At 52.4% G+C, this 16,560-nt stretch overlaps 1 protein-coding gene across 4 annotated transcripts in view; it reads left to right on the forward strand.

Moving 5' to 3' along the window:
• Positions 1–16,560, forward strand: part of ARHGAP26 (Rho GTPase activating protein 26) — an 84,950-nt gene that overhangs the window by 20,038 nt on the left and 48,352 nt on the right. For all 4 annotated transcript variants that reach the window (XM_008629027.2, XM_017728252.1, XM_017728253.1 and 1 more), the window contains exons 11-12: positions 10,603–10,639; positions 16,249–16,314. In XM_008629027.2, the coding sequence (XP_008627249.2) occupies positions 10,603–10,639; positions 16,249–16,314 (103 nt within the window). The remainder of the gene's footprint in view (positions 1–10,602; positions 10,640–16,248; positions 16,315–16,560) is intronic.

Here is a 16,560-nt window from a genome sequence, read left to right on the forward strand (position 1 = left end):
TCCTCCTCAGATACTTTTTCTGGGAATTCTTTCTGAAATTGTTTTTCTTTTTCCTTGTTTAATTATACAAAATGGAAAGAGATTTATTGCCCAGTGGAAACGTTGTCTTTTGAACTCACTCCAGTGCTTCATTCCTGTTATCTTGGCTCATTCAAAAAGTAAATTCACTTGAAGGACTTCAGTCCCAGCGTGGCTGCGGAGGGACGGACAGGCACCCACTGCACCCCTTCCCAACCCCTCACACTGTGTTGGAACTCACTGGAGCTGCAGAGCTGCTTTATCACTTGAATTCGTTCCATCTCAGGTATCAGAGATGGGAGAAAAATCCTCAGCCAGAGCATCTTTGAGTACAGACGGTGTCTGTGGTCTGCTTCTCTCTGCACGGGGAGCCTGTGGGCGAGTGCCGGAGCGATCGCCGTGTTCTCTGCTCTGCTCTCCCCAGGGTCTGCTCTGTGTCTGTCTCTTCAGTGCCTTTCCTCACAGCCTTTTTCATGCTGAGCTTTGATAATGCTCTCAATCCCACAGACGTGTTTTTGTCAGCTTTCTGGAAAAGATGTTTGTTTTGTGTACTCTGTCTTGCAGGTTTTCATGGCCTTCAGCCTGCCTGGGTTTGTTTGCTTGTAGCAGATTGGTTTTTTTTTGTTGCTCTCTATGACCTGAGTCATTCCTGTTGCTGCTTCTTCATCTCCCTGTCTCTCTCTTTAGTGAACAGAACATTTTTTCCCCACTCTTAATGTCTAAGTTTCTATTGTTTGCTGCTTCTTTTTGCCTCTAATGTGTTCCCCAACCCAGACAACCCAGTGAACTTTCCCTGAACTGGAACTCAGTCTCTCCATGCTCTGGGACCATCCGTGCCACCTCCCAGTGCGGGGAGCCATGGTGGTGGTGAGTCCCAGTGGGCCCCAAACTGGCCCAGGGGAGCTTCTGCTTGGCTTTTTTTTGCATCCCCCAGTTCAGGATTATTGCCCAAAGAAATTCTCTGCCCTTTTTGGGGACAAGGTGGTGGTAGAGGATCCTCAGAGAATCATGTTCCATGTTAGTTCTCGTATCACGTGCTCTTGCTGCTGCTCCCTCCTTCTCCCTCCCTTGTTTGGTAACCCATTTAAGCCTGTAATAGCAGTAACTTTACATGGAGTTTGTAAGCTTTTATTTTGCTTCTAAAGCACTTAAGCCAGTGAGGTCTTAAGCCTTGACTTCAGGCTTTTATTCCTGGTTCCAGCAACTGCCGCTTCAGTGGCTGACGGCTCACCCAGCTGGAGTCACTGCGGCTGCTGGGGTTTGTCCTCTGCTTGAGAAGCTGTTTGAGAGAAAAATACTTAGAGAAGCATTGTAGATAATTTTTAAAAGAGAAAAGAGCTCTCTGGATTGCTTTTACACACCTAGAAGTGCTGTCCCACCCAGTTTTGGCAAGTTTGTGACCTCTCGTTCCAGCTGTGTTGTTGGGGATGTGCAGGAGCAGAGCAGGGGCTCCTGTCTCTGGTGTGAATACCTCACTGTTTCTGTAATGCATTCCTGGCTCTTCCTTGGGGCCTGTGCTGCAGAAGTTGTCTACAAAAGTTTGGCTTTGCCTGGACACTGGCGTGGTTGGTCCCAGGACACCCAGGTGGGTTTTGCTCTCCCTTTGGGAGATGTTGCCTCTGCTGGGGGCCCGGTGGCAGCCCCTTTTCTCCTTCTGTGTTATGTCACTGCTGATACCCCCGAGGGGGACTCACAGGGGGTGAGGGCTGGGGATGCGAGTGTGGGTCCTGATCCACAGGACATGGCACAGGACATGTCTGCTGTGTGGGACACCCAGCAGCTCTGCTGCAGGTGTGTTCTTGGGTTTTGGGTTCAGGCCGGAGGTGAGGTGGTGCTGAGAGGTGGGTGGGGTCTGTGGGGTGCCTGGGGAACGGGGATAATCGAACCTGGATTGCACAGATGTGGAACAGGATGGAGCAGCTGCTTGCAGCAACTTGTTTGTGAGCCTGGGCCCAGAGAGGTGATCCAGCCCCAGGGGAGGGTGCAGGGTGCTTGCATCCAGTGATTTCGTGTCATGGTTTGGTGGGAACTTGCTGTCCACCCTTCAGCCGTGCTGGCAGCCTCGGCAGGGAGGCACAGAGCCTCAGCTGGAGTGACAGACCAAAGAGAGTGTACTCACTTTCCTTTCCTCTCTTTATCACCTCTGCTAAGAGTTATTTGATCAGGCAAAACGTAGAAATTCAGGGAATAGCTCCATGTTGGGAGAACAAATTTCCCTGCCAATTTAAATAGACTATTAGAGTATTGTTTCCTACTTTAAATTAAAAATTAAAGTAAATGGTTCATGCTACAATGACTCGCAACACTAGCCTCTTCCATTATTTCCTCCTTTATTGGGTCTCAGATTTGGTTTTAAGCAGTGATTTACTGTCCTGCTGCTGCCCCCCCACCATCCCTCACCCAGGGGTTTTTCTTCTCCCAGCTGCAGCCCCAGAAGAAGGTCTTCAGACTCTGTTGTTTTGATAATTTGATTTCTGTATTCACCCTCGGTTTGTCACTCGTGGCAGATCTGTGTGTGGAGCTGGGCTGTGGCAGGATCAGGAGCAGGACTGGGGTCAGGAGCAGGCAGGCTGCAGGCTCAGGCCGTGGCAGGGTGCAGTGGACGTGTCCCACGTGGACTCTGAACCAGTGTTTGTTGGGTGGTGGAAATGGTGCTGGTGAGTGCTGGCAGCCCCTGGGGTGGGTACAGGCAGGGCTGAGGGTTTCCCAGGGAGGTTATGAGTGTTGCAGAATTTCAGGTCCTGTCTGGAAAGGGATAAACGTGGTGCTGCAGTTTTGGAGAGGAACACCAGGAACCTTTAAATCTCCATCAGCCTGGCTCCCAGCTCCAGGGAAGAACCTTGTGCTGCATTCCAGGACTGGTCCAGGAAACCTCTGCAGCCACCCTGGGCTTACAGAAGTGTCTCTGGGAGAGGAGGGATGGGACTGTTTCCCCTTTCTGCTGCCTTCCCTGGACCCTCAGGTTCTGTGCTGCCCCACACCTGTCCCCAGGTGTGCAAACTGGGGATTGAAAGTGGTCTCCCCTCAGGGATATCCCAGTCTTTAAAGCACCAGGCAGTGGTGATTGAGCCAGTCCTGGCACTAAGCCACCACTGTTGTTCGGAACACCCGGGCAGTGTCAAAGCTCTTCCACAGAGGAGGAGCGCCAGGCACGGCTGTGTTGCAGTTATTTTAAAAATAAAGATGACACTGTCATTTAAAATTAGGCTGGGTTTGATGTGCTGAGAGCCCGTGTTCGTCAGCAGACGTTGGGAGGAGGAAGGGCGTGTGTGCTGGCTGGGGCTGGCCGGGCTCCAGGCAGAGCTGCTGCAGGAGGATGTGCAAGTTGTTGCTCAAGCATCCTAGAAAACTTGGGGGAAGCTTAGACCAGTAGAAGTTTTCACTCTAATCAGTGATTTGAGTGATCCCAGCATGTCTGCTTCGCTGGGCTCGCTTAAAAATGCTGCTCTGGGAAACTTTAAGCGCTTTAGTTATTCCGAAAATGTATTTTGTTGGAGCAGTTGACCTTTAGCTGCGTTATTCCGAGGCTGCCGCGTATCTAACACGCTCTGCTCCCCTCGCTCCCACACAACCCCAGAGTGGCTGCTGCTGCATTCCCTGTTCAGAGTGAGCCATGGGAAGTTGACAGTTTGACCCAGGTAATTTTTTGCCTTGTTCTGGCCCAGGTGATTGTTTCCTTGGGTGACAAACATGGTTATATAACTGCGCTGAGCTAAGCAGCCCAGCTGGCTGGCGGGGAGCCCGGCCAGCCTCGGCTCCGAGGCCCTTGGGAATGCCTGCACTTGTAATAAAATGTGGGCTTGTTTTTAATTAGAACCATCCTTTAGTTCAGCTCCGAGAGACAGAAGAGCAAGACCCATGTAGAGGATTCAAGCCCCCCAGAAGCTTCATTTATGATAGATTTTTCTGTTCTGTCTTTTAATCAGGCGCAGGGTATAAGTTTGAAGCTGAAATTTATGTTGGAAGGAAGGAGGAGAGGAGAGAAAGGGGGACACGAGGTGGGAGATGGCTCCAACTGTGATGAACAGTAGGTTGGGAGGGAAGGAAGGAAGGAAGGAGCGAGCTGCCAGGGTCCCTGGCCACCCTCTTCCAAACGAACAGCTTCGACTGCATGACATAAACCAGCATTTCACAGTGGGTTTCTGCTGCCCTGCCAAGTTCTCCACTTGGGAAGCAAGGCAAAATTTTTCCCTCCCCTCCTGCTGCAGAGAGGTTTGCAGGGATGTAGCCTGGGAGAGAGATCATACTCCTATCTAAATCCTTCTGGCTCCCAGAGCAAGGAAGGTTATTTCTAACCACAACACAGTGTAGTCTAGCTATGAAAATCCTGCTTGTAGTATGAAAACCTGGCTCTACGACAAAAATAGAACAGGGTTGATAAGGCAGAGCCAGAAACAAGGGCTGATTTCATCAAGGTTGCCAGATGTCCTGCTTTTAACAAGGAAATAGGATTCTTGTACATGAGCTTTGCTGGGATCCTGCTCTGGGGCCGTGTCCCAGCGGAGCAGCTCCGCAGTGCCGAGCTCAGGGGCAGGTCCAGAGGGTCCTGCCTGTGTGGCTCATGCCTGTGATTCCTCCTCTCCTCTTCCTTCCTTCCATTCTTCCTCTGACCCCTTTCCTGTTGCTGCAGGGACAGGATACAGGGTGCCCCCCTGCCCCAGGCCTGTGCCACCTCTGAGGGATCCCTGGGTGCTGGAGCTCCAGCCCCGCTCTGGGCATCGCTGTGCCCATGGAGGGCCCTGCAGGACACACTGGGGACTGGGGGGACACAATCAGGCACATCCCTGGTGTCCGAGTGAGGAAGACATTAGGAGGAAAGGCTTGTTCCTTCTGTTGCAGGGCAGTTAAGGTGTGGAGAAGGGATGTGTAGGATTCCCAGCTCTCCCGCTGCCGGGCTGAGCGAGGCTGGGGCAGGGCTCTCTGTGAGCTCCGGGGTGCTCGGGGTGCTGCAGACTCCCAGCAGCAGCTGAGTCAGTCGGGGTGGCCAGACTCCAGCTGGAACTCTGGTCTGCAGCCCGTTGTCCCTTATAAAATGGTTGCAAAACACCCATGTGGAATGTCTGTGCTCCTCCTGCCCATGGCTTCCCAGACCGTCCCAGCGTGGCTGGGAAGCCACTTGGGCTCCCAGTTGTGAAGGAATATCACATCTATTTATACCCTTTGGGCTGGGGCATCTTTTGAGCTGAAAGTTGAAAGACTCGTTCCTGGCTGTTTTGAGGATTTCTGAATATGAATCACAAGGAAATTGCATAACACTGCAGCATTTCCTCCCATTGCTCTGGACCTTGCAAACACCACGCTCCCCCAGGGAGACCAGGGAATTCTGGCAGGACTGGCCCATTCTGACAGTCCACATGGAAAGTCTGGCTTGAAGGGAAGGTCCTGGCACCAGTGAAAGGAGCGTGAGGTGGAATCTTCCACGCCAGGGCATGGAGTTGAAATCCTTTTCTGATGGAGATCCCCCTCTCTGCAAACCAGGGCTGCTGGCCTCTTGGTCTCCAGTGCTTTCCTTAAACCCCTCTTCCCTCTGAGCAGCTGGACAATCCTGTCCTCTAGATTTTAGCTGTTGGGCAGAATTTCATGCCCATGTTGGAGTTTGAAGGATTTAGGGAACCATGCTAAAAACTGCAGCCTCCAAGGGGTGCAGCTTAGGTTGGGCCGTTTTGGATTTTGAACTTTAAACGAAAATCTGCTTTTTGTCTGTGTGTTCATGGAAATGTGTGTTTGTGGCACACGTAGGGAAGCACAGCCCCTGTCTTGTGGAGGTTAATGAGCACCATGGGCAACAGCGTGACCGCTGAAATGAGGAAATAGAAATGAAATTACTCAACATCATCTTTTTGTAGTTCCCCTTCCAACTCCCAACTCCTTCCTTTTCTTTTCCCACAATCCAGTGTCAACCCAAACCACTCACATACCCATTTGTTCTTTGCATGTCATGGGTGCAGTTTGTTTAGGATCAGGTTGGAAAACTGATGGGTTGAATTCTTCTTGATTTATCTGTGCACAAGCAGAAAGTGGCATCAGATGATGAATAGTGGCTGTAGGACTACTGTCGGGTCTGGATGGTGGCCATCGGTGGCTGTAGGACTATTTTAGGCTCTGGATGGTGTCTGAGGGGTCTTTCAGGCTCTGGATGGTGACTCTTGGTGGCTGTAGGAGTGCTTTAGGCTCTCAGTGGTGGCCAACAGTAGTTGTAGAGGTGTTTAGGCTCCAGATGGCAGCTGTCAGTGGCTGTAGGAATGTTTTAGGCTCCAGATGGTGTCTTTCAGAGGATTTCTGATTACGAAAATCCACAGCTGATGTTTCCATGATCCACATCTCTGGTGTTGGGATGTGTGGCAATAGCAGGACTGAATTTGGAGGGAGCAGGAGCAGGTGCAGCACCTGCATTGCTGCTTCTGCCCAGGCTTTGGTCCATGTGAGGCTGGGGACGTGAATCCAGGAACAAACACTGGGCTGTGAGTGACCCCAGCTCATCCCTCCAGCTCCAGGGGAGCGGGGAGCTGCCTCCTGGGCTGTGTGTTCCTCTACCACACCCTCGAACATCACAGACCTCTTAATCATCCCTATAAAACCATTTCCTCTGCAAAGCACAGCATGTATTTGGTGAAATGTCTCACCAAAGGGGATAACTGGTTCTTTGATGAATTATCTTAAATATCAAGTTCATAACTGAGCATAGTACAAGTGTCAAAGTAGTCACAAGTTGTAACTGCTCTTATAAAATTTATCTTTCTGGATTACTTACAGATGCATCTTGGAATTTTTCAATAATAGCTCGTAGTAAAAGCCTTCTTTAAGCTTCCAAACAGCAATTATCCTGCAGGAATGAAGCAGCAGTAGCTTCTGCTAAAAAAAAAGATACAGTCTGGTTTTGTTGAGGATATTTGACCACCTACAGTAGGAGTTCGGAAAACTAAATACAAGACACCAAGGTCTGTACATTTTATCCTATGTTAATATTTTTTTTTTTTTCTATACACATCACTTCTGAAACTGCCTGGTAAGGATATTTTGGCTCTGGAGATACAGTCAAATGGGAATAATGAGTGAGAGCGAGATGCTAAAGCATCACAGTGCTGCAGGGCAGGGATCTGTCTCCACGTTAGTCACTAGTCCCAATTCTGGAAGTTTTATAACCCAGCCTGTTCCCACACGTGTCCGTGGGCCAGAGGCCCTTCACCTCCCAGCAATGTTTCTTCTCTCAGATTTCCCACCCTTTGTCAGTGACTAATACTGGAAAGTGAAAGAAGCTTTTTATTTCACAAGAAGCTCTCTGGGTTTAGGGCTGTTTTCTCCAGAGTGTGTTACAACAGGAAAAACAGCGTGTGAGCATAAAAATACACTCATTTAATGGTGTTTTATTGTCTGGCATGGTGCTGGGCAATGTGTGTGTCTGCAGAGCTCCTGCCCAGGCCCTGTCCTCGGCAGAGCTCCCACGAGCTGTGTGTTGGATGCTCTCACCCTGTGAGGTGTCACCGCACTGTCCCTTCGTGTTCCCCTGGCACAGGCGTCGGAGCCCCTGTCCCAGAGCTGTGTCTGGTGTGAGGCAGCCACAGCCAGCCTGGGCATGGGAATGGTGCAAAGACGAGAGAGGGTGAGGGTGGGGGGAAAATCAAATCCAGCACCTGGCAGTTGTTTGGAAGAGGGTTCAGAAGAGCCTTTCTGAGGTTCTCCCAGCCCGTCTCTCCTGGGACAGAGGTGCTGCAGTCCCGGGCTCGGTGCCGTGTGTGTGGTGTGGGGAATAGCAAGAACCTCTTTAAAATTCTGCACCCTTTCACAGGGGGAGGTTGGTCCATGAACTGCCTTGTGTGTGAGGCTTCATCTTCAAATGCATCCTTCTGCTTTAAGTCCTGCCTGTTATCAGAGCTGTTTTGGAAAGAGCGGAATATCAACGTCCCTAGGGCCAGGCTGGGCAGGAGCGACCTTTGCCGAGGCAGGAGCCTGAGGGGTTTGCCAGCAGAGCAAAGGTGACCCTGGGGGCACTGGAGGAGCCTCACTCTTGGACCTCTTACACAGCAGCCCTTTCCTCAAACTTGGAAACTTTCTCTTATCCTGAAAAACCTCTCTCTAAAAGATTTGAGGCAGTATAGGAAAAGCATTTCTTGGAAAAGGAAAGGGGTATTACAGACTTGGGGCTTGGTTAAAATGCTGCTGGTGTAGAGTGGTGTTAGTGGAGTAACAGAGACAATGGATAAAAGGTTTGTCCTCGATCAGATGGGTGTAGAGTGGCAGTGTCTCTGTGTTTTATGGTTGCTGTTGACCTCTGTGTGAAACTTCCCTCTCATTGTGTGCATGCTTTGCAATTAATGGCATAAGCGTATTGTGTTTCCTTGTCTGCCCTTTTCCCTTGTTTTAAGAGCAGTCTCTGGTGATTAACAGCCTCTGTTGTTTCATGGATCCAAACTGGAAGAGCAAATGTGCAGGCAGAGGATCTCCCTGGAGCTGCTGTGCTGTGCACCAGGACTCAGAGCGGTTTGTGTTGGAAGGGCCTTAAAGCTCCTGTCATTCCACCCACCATTCCACCATCCCACTATCCCGGGTTGCTCCAAGCCTGATCCTTTGCTGTATTTGGTGTTCCCTGTGTGTGTGGGGTGAGCCAGGGCACGAAGTCTGTGTGTGATCCCAAGGAAGGGCCGTGTGTCTCCCAGCCTTTGAGTAACAGGCTCCCTTCAGTGCTCCCTCAGCAGAGGCACTGCAGTTGGAGGGAAGAACTTCCTTAGGGAAGGCTGACTCCATGGTGGGGCTGCAGGGCAGCAGCGCTGTTGGGGGAGCTGCTTCCTTCCCTCTTTCCACTCATTGTCCTGATATAAACACTGTTCCTAGAGGAAAACTCACTTGCTGACTGCAGCTGGTTTTGCTGCTGAATCATCCCCCGCTCGCCAGATGTGGCTGATGGATTTTTCTCCTGCAAACAATCACCTCTGCTTGGTCTTGTGTTACATAGCCAGGTGTCCTGGGAGGGGGAGCGGGAAGGTGCTCCTTGGCGGGATCAGTCCCTGCCCAAACCCCAGTTTTGAGCTGCTCCCTCAGATTTGTGCTTCCCCGAGCGTGCCCTGGGTGGTGGAGCTGGTCCAAGGTGTCCTGCCGTGCTCCGGCTGGTGCCCGAGCAGGAGAGCGCAGGAATGGCCCGTGTTTGGGTGACGTCCAGGGAAGGAATCCGTTTATGTGCCCTGCTGGTGACATGCCCTGGGACACACAGCCCCGCTGGGGTGTTTTTGACCGTGGGGGTTGCTGGGGCACCCCCGGTGAGCAGCAAGGTGAGCTCTCCTGTGCCGGCAGCGTCCGAGCCCGGCTGCTGCTGGCTCTGATCCTCTGAGAACATCACAGGCAGCTTCCCAGCCTTGTCCTTCTGCTGGAGCTCCTGGGGGAGATCCCCACGGCAGGGACCCCGTGGGAAGCACAGACCCTCCCTGTTAATGTCAGGGACTGGGATCCCGTGGAGGCAGAGCCCTGCCTGCAGCCCGGAGCCTCTCCCGTCCGGTTGCTGCCTGAGTGTTGCTATCAACATGGCCTTTGGAAGCTTGCCTTGCCCGCTGGCTATTTCGGGAGGCAGCATGTGATGCAGGCAGCTCCCTGCTCCCTTTGGAAGGGGGCTCCCAGCCCTGTTCCCAACAGCTTCACCAGCCTTTTGTCCTGTTCAGTGGACAGTGCCCACTCGGCCACATCCAGGATGCTGCTGGAGTGCTGGGATGTGTGTGTGTGTTCCTGGTGGGACTCTGAGCACTGGAGGATTATTTTAAACCACTTTAACTCTGTTGAGCTGGAGAAATACAACCTGTCTGAGGGCTGATCTTCTTACAGCTGCTGTTGGCATTATCCTGGGCTTTTAAACTGCCCTCACATGGTGGTTAAAACCTTCTGCCAGTGTTTTCCCCTGTTACTGTATCCACTGAAATGTCACTTTAATCTCCCGCAGCCAAGCTGTGGTGGTGATCGCGGTGGGAGGAGGAGCATCAATATTTGAAGGCTGGAGAGGCTTGGGATGGAGTCCTGGTGGCGGCTCTGCTGTGAGCAGTGCTGGATGCATTCGGTGCCTCATCCTGCTGCGCTTCTTGTCCTCTCTACATTAATGACATTCCTTTTCCTCTCCTGCTTGTTTGCTCAGGCTGTACCTGAGGAGGGTGGTACCTGCTCTCTGCCCGGATCGGACCCGCCAGAGGTTCCTGTAATGCCCATAAGGGAACTGCCTGCTTTGCTCTAAGTTTATATCCTTTATGTGTGTCTTTCAGGAGAGGAGTCTCAGAATCATGGAATAGTTTGGGTTGGAAGGGACCTTTAGAGGTCATCTAGTCCAGCCCCGCCTTCACTTGGTTTAGAAACCTCTGTAATTTCTGGTTTTACCTGGTCCATCCCATTTGCATTCTTTCATTTTAAGAGCTGTCCTAGTCAGTGTTTTAACATAACTCCAGAGCTGGGGCAGCCCAACATTTGTGTGCAGAACGTCACGGTGGTGTTTGGGGACCTGGCTGCTGGGGGAGGTCCTGGCAGCAGACACACTGGGGACACACCAGCCATGCCAGCAGTTCCAGCCCAGCTGGAGCCAGGGTCTTCATAAGACTTTCTGCTTGTGTTTTTCAGGTGTACAACTCGAACAAGGACAGCCAGAGCGAAGGCAGTGAGTATTTCTTCTCAAGCCTGACCCCTGAGAGGTGGCTGAGCTGTGGGAGGGGTCAGCAGGGCATGCTGGTGACACTGGGCTGTGCTGGGCTCCCCGGGGCTGGGGGTGACAGAGCTCAGTGTGGGGACCCCAGGGTGGCTCCAGGGAGAGCTGAGTGTGACACCCAGCAGGGACAAGGGGCAGAAACCTGCTGGTGGGACCTGGGGCCATGGAGAGCAGTGCCAGGCACTTCCCTGCACCCCTCAGGGTGTGTCCCTTCCTACCCCACACCGTGTCCCCATCCCAGTGGCACTGCAGGGGTCTGGTGGCCTCAGGATCTGCTCCTGAAGCTCAGCAAGAGGGTTCAGGTGATGCCTGGGACCAACCAGTTCTCCTCTCTGGGCCAGAATGTGCAGGGTGAATGTGTCTTTCCAAAGGGGAGTTGGAGCAGAAATACAGGAGTAAGGAGGTCCTGCCTTGTCAAGATTGTTAACAAGAACCCTTAAAAATAAAAAAGCAGTTTTTATTGTAGTTCAGGCAATCAAAGCCTTGAGTCAAGAAAGCACTTATTTTTCTTCCTAGAGCAGCAGTTGCACCTGGTCCTGCCTCTTATGTCCTGTGTTTTAAAACCCCTAATTGAGCCATTTCCCAGTAGGTTAGATTTGCCATAATTGCAATACTCCAGCCCCTGAAAAAATTTCCCTCAAAGCCACTGGTCAGGTGGGGCCCAGCCTGGGCTGATGCTCAGTACTTGGTTCATTTTGGTGCTGCCTCAGACACCGCATTTTCATCTGGAGCTGAAGCATTTTTCTCTCAATAATTGGTGTAATTTGCAGCTAATTTTCCTCACATCCATTTCAGCCCTTGCACAGAGCTGTCTCTTCCCCCTCTCTGCTCTCTCCTCTGTGCTTTCTCCTTCCCTTTGGTCATCCCTGCACATCCATCTTGTCCTGCATGTATCACCTGGCTCTGTCCCTCCCGGGTGATCCTCACAGAGCTCAGTGCTGTGCCTCACACTGGGAAGGGCAGCATGGCCAGTGCCCCTGGGGTGGGAACTCTGCCACAACAGCTCCTCTTGTCTCTTTTTTTCCAGAGGGGCAAAAGGAGTCTGTGAGGTGCCGAGAGCAGGAGCGGCTCAGCTCCGTCCTGCCCGGCTGTGAGCTGTCACCGCTCCGTGTTCCCTGCACACAGCCCTGCCTCTGCCAGCTCCGTACCTGCTGGTTTGGCTCAAGACACCATTTTGGTGGTCTCTCTTAAAAATGAGACTGGTTCTCCTTGTCTGCTCCTTGTCTGTCCTTCCTGGTTCTGGGGGCGGGTTGGGACCCCTGGCTGAAGGTGCTTCAGAACCCTCTGCTTGGGCTGGGGCTGCCACTGCTGTGGGCAGAGGTCTGACTGCTTCAGCCTCATTAAATCCCAGTTTTAGAGCTCTGCCTGCCTCACCAGCCACTCTAAAATTGATTCAGCAACTGGCTTTCTGCCAGCAGCCCTTGATACAGGAGCTTCCTATAAGGACTTGAAATGAGTGTGGTGATTGAGTGGGTCCGGATGCAATTCCTGACCCCGGGAGCCTCTATACCTCTGCTTCCTGCCTGCACTTATGGAGGCTGAAAGTCCCTCACATTGCTGTGGTGGCACTTTTGGGACACTGTAATTTTGCAGAGCTTCTGAGTTTTCTGTCCTGCTGTGTGGCCAGGTGGCCGTGGGCCTGTGGGCGATTTGTCTTGATCTGCTGTGGAGGGGGAGGAAGCCGAGCAGAGGGGCTGAGTGGTGTCACTGAACCATGAGAGCCAGGGGAATTTAGCTGCTCTAGTTTGCCAACCAGAAGGACTTGCCCTGCTCTGTGGAAACAAATCCTCCAGGCCATTCGTGCTTATTGCATGGAACAGCACAAAATTCCTCCTTTCCCTTCCCTCCCACCATTTCTCTCTCTGTCTCCCACATCCACCTGGTTCCCCATTAGTAGGACTCCACTGAAAGCAGTCTTTCACAAGCTCTTCACAGACCTTGAGTCCCTTGGCTGCCCTGTCTGCTGTGCCCTTGTCTGGGTGCCCTGGCCCTTCCCAGCAATCACAGTCATGGAATCCCAGAATATTTTGGTTGGAAGGACTTTAAAGCTCCTCTTTTCCCCTCCGTGCCATGGGCAGCGACACCTTCCACTATCCCAGGCTGCTCCAAGCCCCAATGTCCAGCCTGGCCTTGGGCACTGCCAGGGATCCAGGGGCAGCCCCAGCTGCTCTGGGCACCCTGTGCCAGGGCCTGCCCACCCTCATTGTATAAAACTTCTTGCATTTCTCTAACCTAATCTGACCCTCAACCTTCCTTTCCCGATCTTGGCACTCACTGGTAGGTAGAGCCCTGAAAACTCACTTCTGGTAAGACTTGAAAGCTCATTCCTCTGGTCTCTGCTTCACGATTTCCCCCCTCCTCTGTGGCTCTTATTTCCAAAATGTCTTTGAAAGAATTCAAACCAGTGATGGTTTCATGGCACAGAAATGTGTGGTGGGGAGGCAGAGGAGCTGCTTTGACCTTGCACTGCCCTGACACACAGCTGGAGGCAGCCAGGCTGACAGAGCTGATTCAGCCCTCCTGCCCCCTTCCCGATGCTCTGATATGTCACATCAGCATAAAGGAAAGGAATTAATGGATTATATAGAAATAATCTGCCAGGCAAAAATAGAACGAGATGAGCCCAATTCAGTAGCACTTGGAATGTGATGCTACTTGAAGGTCAGATGAGTGTGGGCGTGTGTGGGCAGCAGCTGCTGTACAGGTGATGTGTATCACCTTTGCTGACGTAAAATGCTTCTGGGATGGATTACAGCCTGGGCAGGGCATCTCCTTGGGCACTGAATGCTGCTGCTGGAGGGAAGAGCCTGTGACACGTGTGGTGGTCTGGAGCTGAGCCTCATACCCTTCCCTGAGGAAGGAGAGCCTCAAGGGAGGGAGGCTCTTCCACTTGTCCTCAGAGAGGCAGGCAAGGACAGTTTAGATTGGAAGTCAGGGAAAATTTATTCCCTGAAAGGGCTGTCCTGCCCTGGCACAGCTGCCCAGGTCAGGGGTGGGGTCCCCATCCCTGGAGGGGTTTTATGGACGTGTGGCTCTTGGGGACATGGGTCAGTGGTGGCCTTGGCAGTGCTGGGGAAGTGCTTGGATTTGATGCCCTTAGGGGAATTTTCAAACCCAGATGATCCCATGGACCTGTGATCTGGACAGCAGCAGATCTAGATCTGCTTTTGATCTGACGTTGCTGGACCAAATCATTTGGTAAAGGACTGAGATAAAGAGCAGATGCTCTGAGAGAGGGGAAATCAAGCTTTTACAATGCTCATTAAAAGTTAAATTTAAGGATGAGTAAAGGCACTTTGGATATTTAATCAGATATTATTTCTGGACATAACTACTGCAAATAAATCCCTGACCTTTCCTGATCCAGAGCTTGTCAGTGAGTGGAAGAGCTTATTCATCTGCTTAGGGGGATTATGCCAGGTCACTTCCTTCCAGAGGCACTGCTGGGTTTCCTCCTCCTGCGATTGCTGCAGGGAGGTGGGATCCCAGCCCTGCCTGGCTGCGGGGTGGTGGGCTCTGCAGGGTTATGGAGTCAGGGAATGGGTTGGGCTGAAAAGGACCTTAAAGATCATCCGGTTCCACCTCTGCTGTGAGCAGGGACACCTTCCACTACTGCAGGTTGCTCCAAGCCCTGCTCAGCCTGGCCTTGGGGATCCAAACATGCAAGGGACTAAAGGATAACTGCTGGACTGTGAATGGGTTGGCACCTCCAGTGCATGGCAGAGAGCCTGAAGCACTGACCCAGACTGACAGCACCATGCAGGGATACCCACAGGTCAGGGTCACACCAGTGCCAAGGCAGGGCTGATCAGACCCGCTGAACTGGGTTTGCTGGAGCAAGAGAGTTTCCATACCACGCTTTTGAGCTTCTCAGGTACCCCTGTGTTTATCGGTGGCCTGGGAATGGCAGCTGTTCCCTGCTGGTGGATGGCACGTTGGGTTTATGCTGCATCCATGCTGGGTGCCCAGCAAAGGGCCCTGCAGCTTCTGGATTATCCTCACGTCCTGTGGCACAGGCATCCTGCAGCTCGTGTGCTTGTGTTGGCTCGGCGCTTCAGCCTGCTTGCCCAGAAAAATATAATAGAGCTGTTTTACTTTGCACTGTTTTGGGTCCTTGTGCCATTCAGCAGACAAAACCCGTCCCCAGCAGAGGACTCAAAACAAGGGATTAGGAGGGGGCTGCTCCATGCAAGCGTGAGCTGGCAGCTGCTCATGGAGCCGCCGTGGATCGTGCGGGAATGAGCGGCGTGAGCAGGGGAATGCAGAGGAGGGAAGCTGCACGTGCCTTGCTGGGAGGCACTGCCAGCCCTGGGCTCTGCTCCCTTCCTGCCCTGCTCTGCACAGAGCAGAGAGAAGAGCTGTGCCTCTCTCCGAGCTGTGTCTCTCACATCACTGCATTCCCTGGGGTCTGGAGCTGATCGTGACTTTGCCCACCCTTCTTCCTGCCCTGTGGAAGGTTTTCCAAACCTTTCTGTAGGGGGGAACTAATTTTCCACCACAAATAGCTGTCTGTGGGCAGTGTTTTCCAGCAGTGGTGGAAAGCTGTCTGTGGGATGCATTCTTCCAGCAGGTGTTTGGATCCCTGTATTAGTAATTCCTTGAACTTAGAAGTGAAAACCTGCATTGGCACGAGTGAATTGAGTTGTACATCCCATTAACCCTCATGTTTTAGCTCTCACTCTTGGGCAGAGGCAGCTGCCTTTGGGATATCCTCATTTGCACCAAAAGAATATTTCATTGGTGCTAATAAAATAACTTGATCTGTGCTGGGTGAGGCTGAGTGTGGGGCTCACCAGACAATGTTGTTCAGCTGGACTTCGTCTTGCTGGGGGCAGGAGTGGCTGCCTGGGGGTGCAGGCAGGGCAGGGGGCCGGGGTCAACCCTGACAGGCTCCCCAGGGACAGGTCCCCTCCCACGGAGCACAGGAGGTACTTTGGACAGAGATTTGACCCCAAATTCATTCCCGTCTCCCAGCCCCTGTTGCTCTTCCACTGCCATAAGCTGTCAGGTCTCTCCTTTTCAGGTGATGTTTTTACCTCCATACTTTCATAGAATCACTGAGCAGTTTGGTTTGGATGCTCTCCAGCCCATGGATGGCTTGGTTAGCTGGGTGCAGGATTTATAGGATCTCCCTGGAACTCATCAAGCAAGACATGAAAATGTGCCATTTTCAAGGATTTGTTGTGTCAAAATGTATGATTTCATTTCTTTCCAAGCAACCTGTTGTCAACTTTCCAGACAAGTTTGGGTTATCTCACCTTGATCCTAAATTAATTTTTGGCCATCTGCACGGGTAGATGCCTGGCAGAGGCCAGGGCAGGTGTGGAGGGCCTGGTTCAGAGGGCTGTGGAGGCTGGAATGATGATCAGTGTCTGTGCTTGCCCGGGTTACAGCTGGTACAAACTGCTGTACTTGTGTTTCTCTACCCCCATTTGTCTCCTGCTCGTCCGGGCAGTGGTGCAGCATTGCTGGGATGGCAGGGATTCAGGAGGAGCCTGGTGCTCCCTGCGGGGCCCTGCCCTGCCAGCTGTTCACCACTGCTCTCCTCCCTTCCCCTGCAGCTGCCCAGCTGGACAGCATCGGCTTCAGCATCATCAAGAAGTGCATCCACGCTGTGGAAACAAGAGGTGGGGCAGCTCTCGGGCTGGGCTTGCTCTGGGGCAGCTCTTGGCAGTGGAGCAGTTGTTTTCCTGCCCTTCTCATGGACAGAATGATTCATGAACCCTCGGACCCACATCAGATGAACCCATAACGTGCTTTGGCCAGTGCTGAGAAGCGTTTGCCCCACAGCTGGGCCAGCAGGGACTCTCAAACATGGGGCAGAGTTAGCAAAGGACACACTGGGTGTGCAAAAGGGGGGACAGGACCAAAGG

Source organism: Corvus brachyrhynchos, unplaced genomic scaffold (genome assembly GCF_000691975.1).
Source record: "Corvus brachyrhynchos isolate BGI_N302 unplaced genomic scaffold, ASM69197v1 scaffold21, whole genome shotgun sequence".
NCBI lineage: Eukaryota > Metazoa > Chordata > Aves > Passeriformes > Corvidae > Corvus > Corvus brachyrhynchos.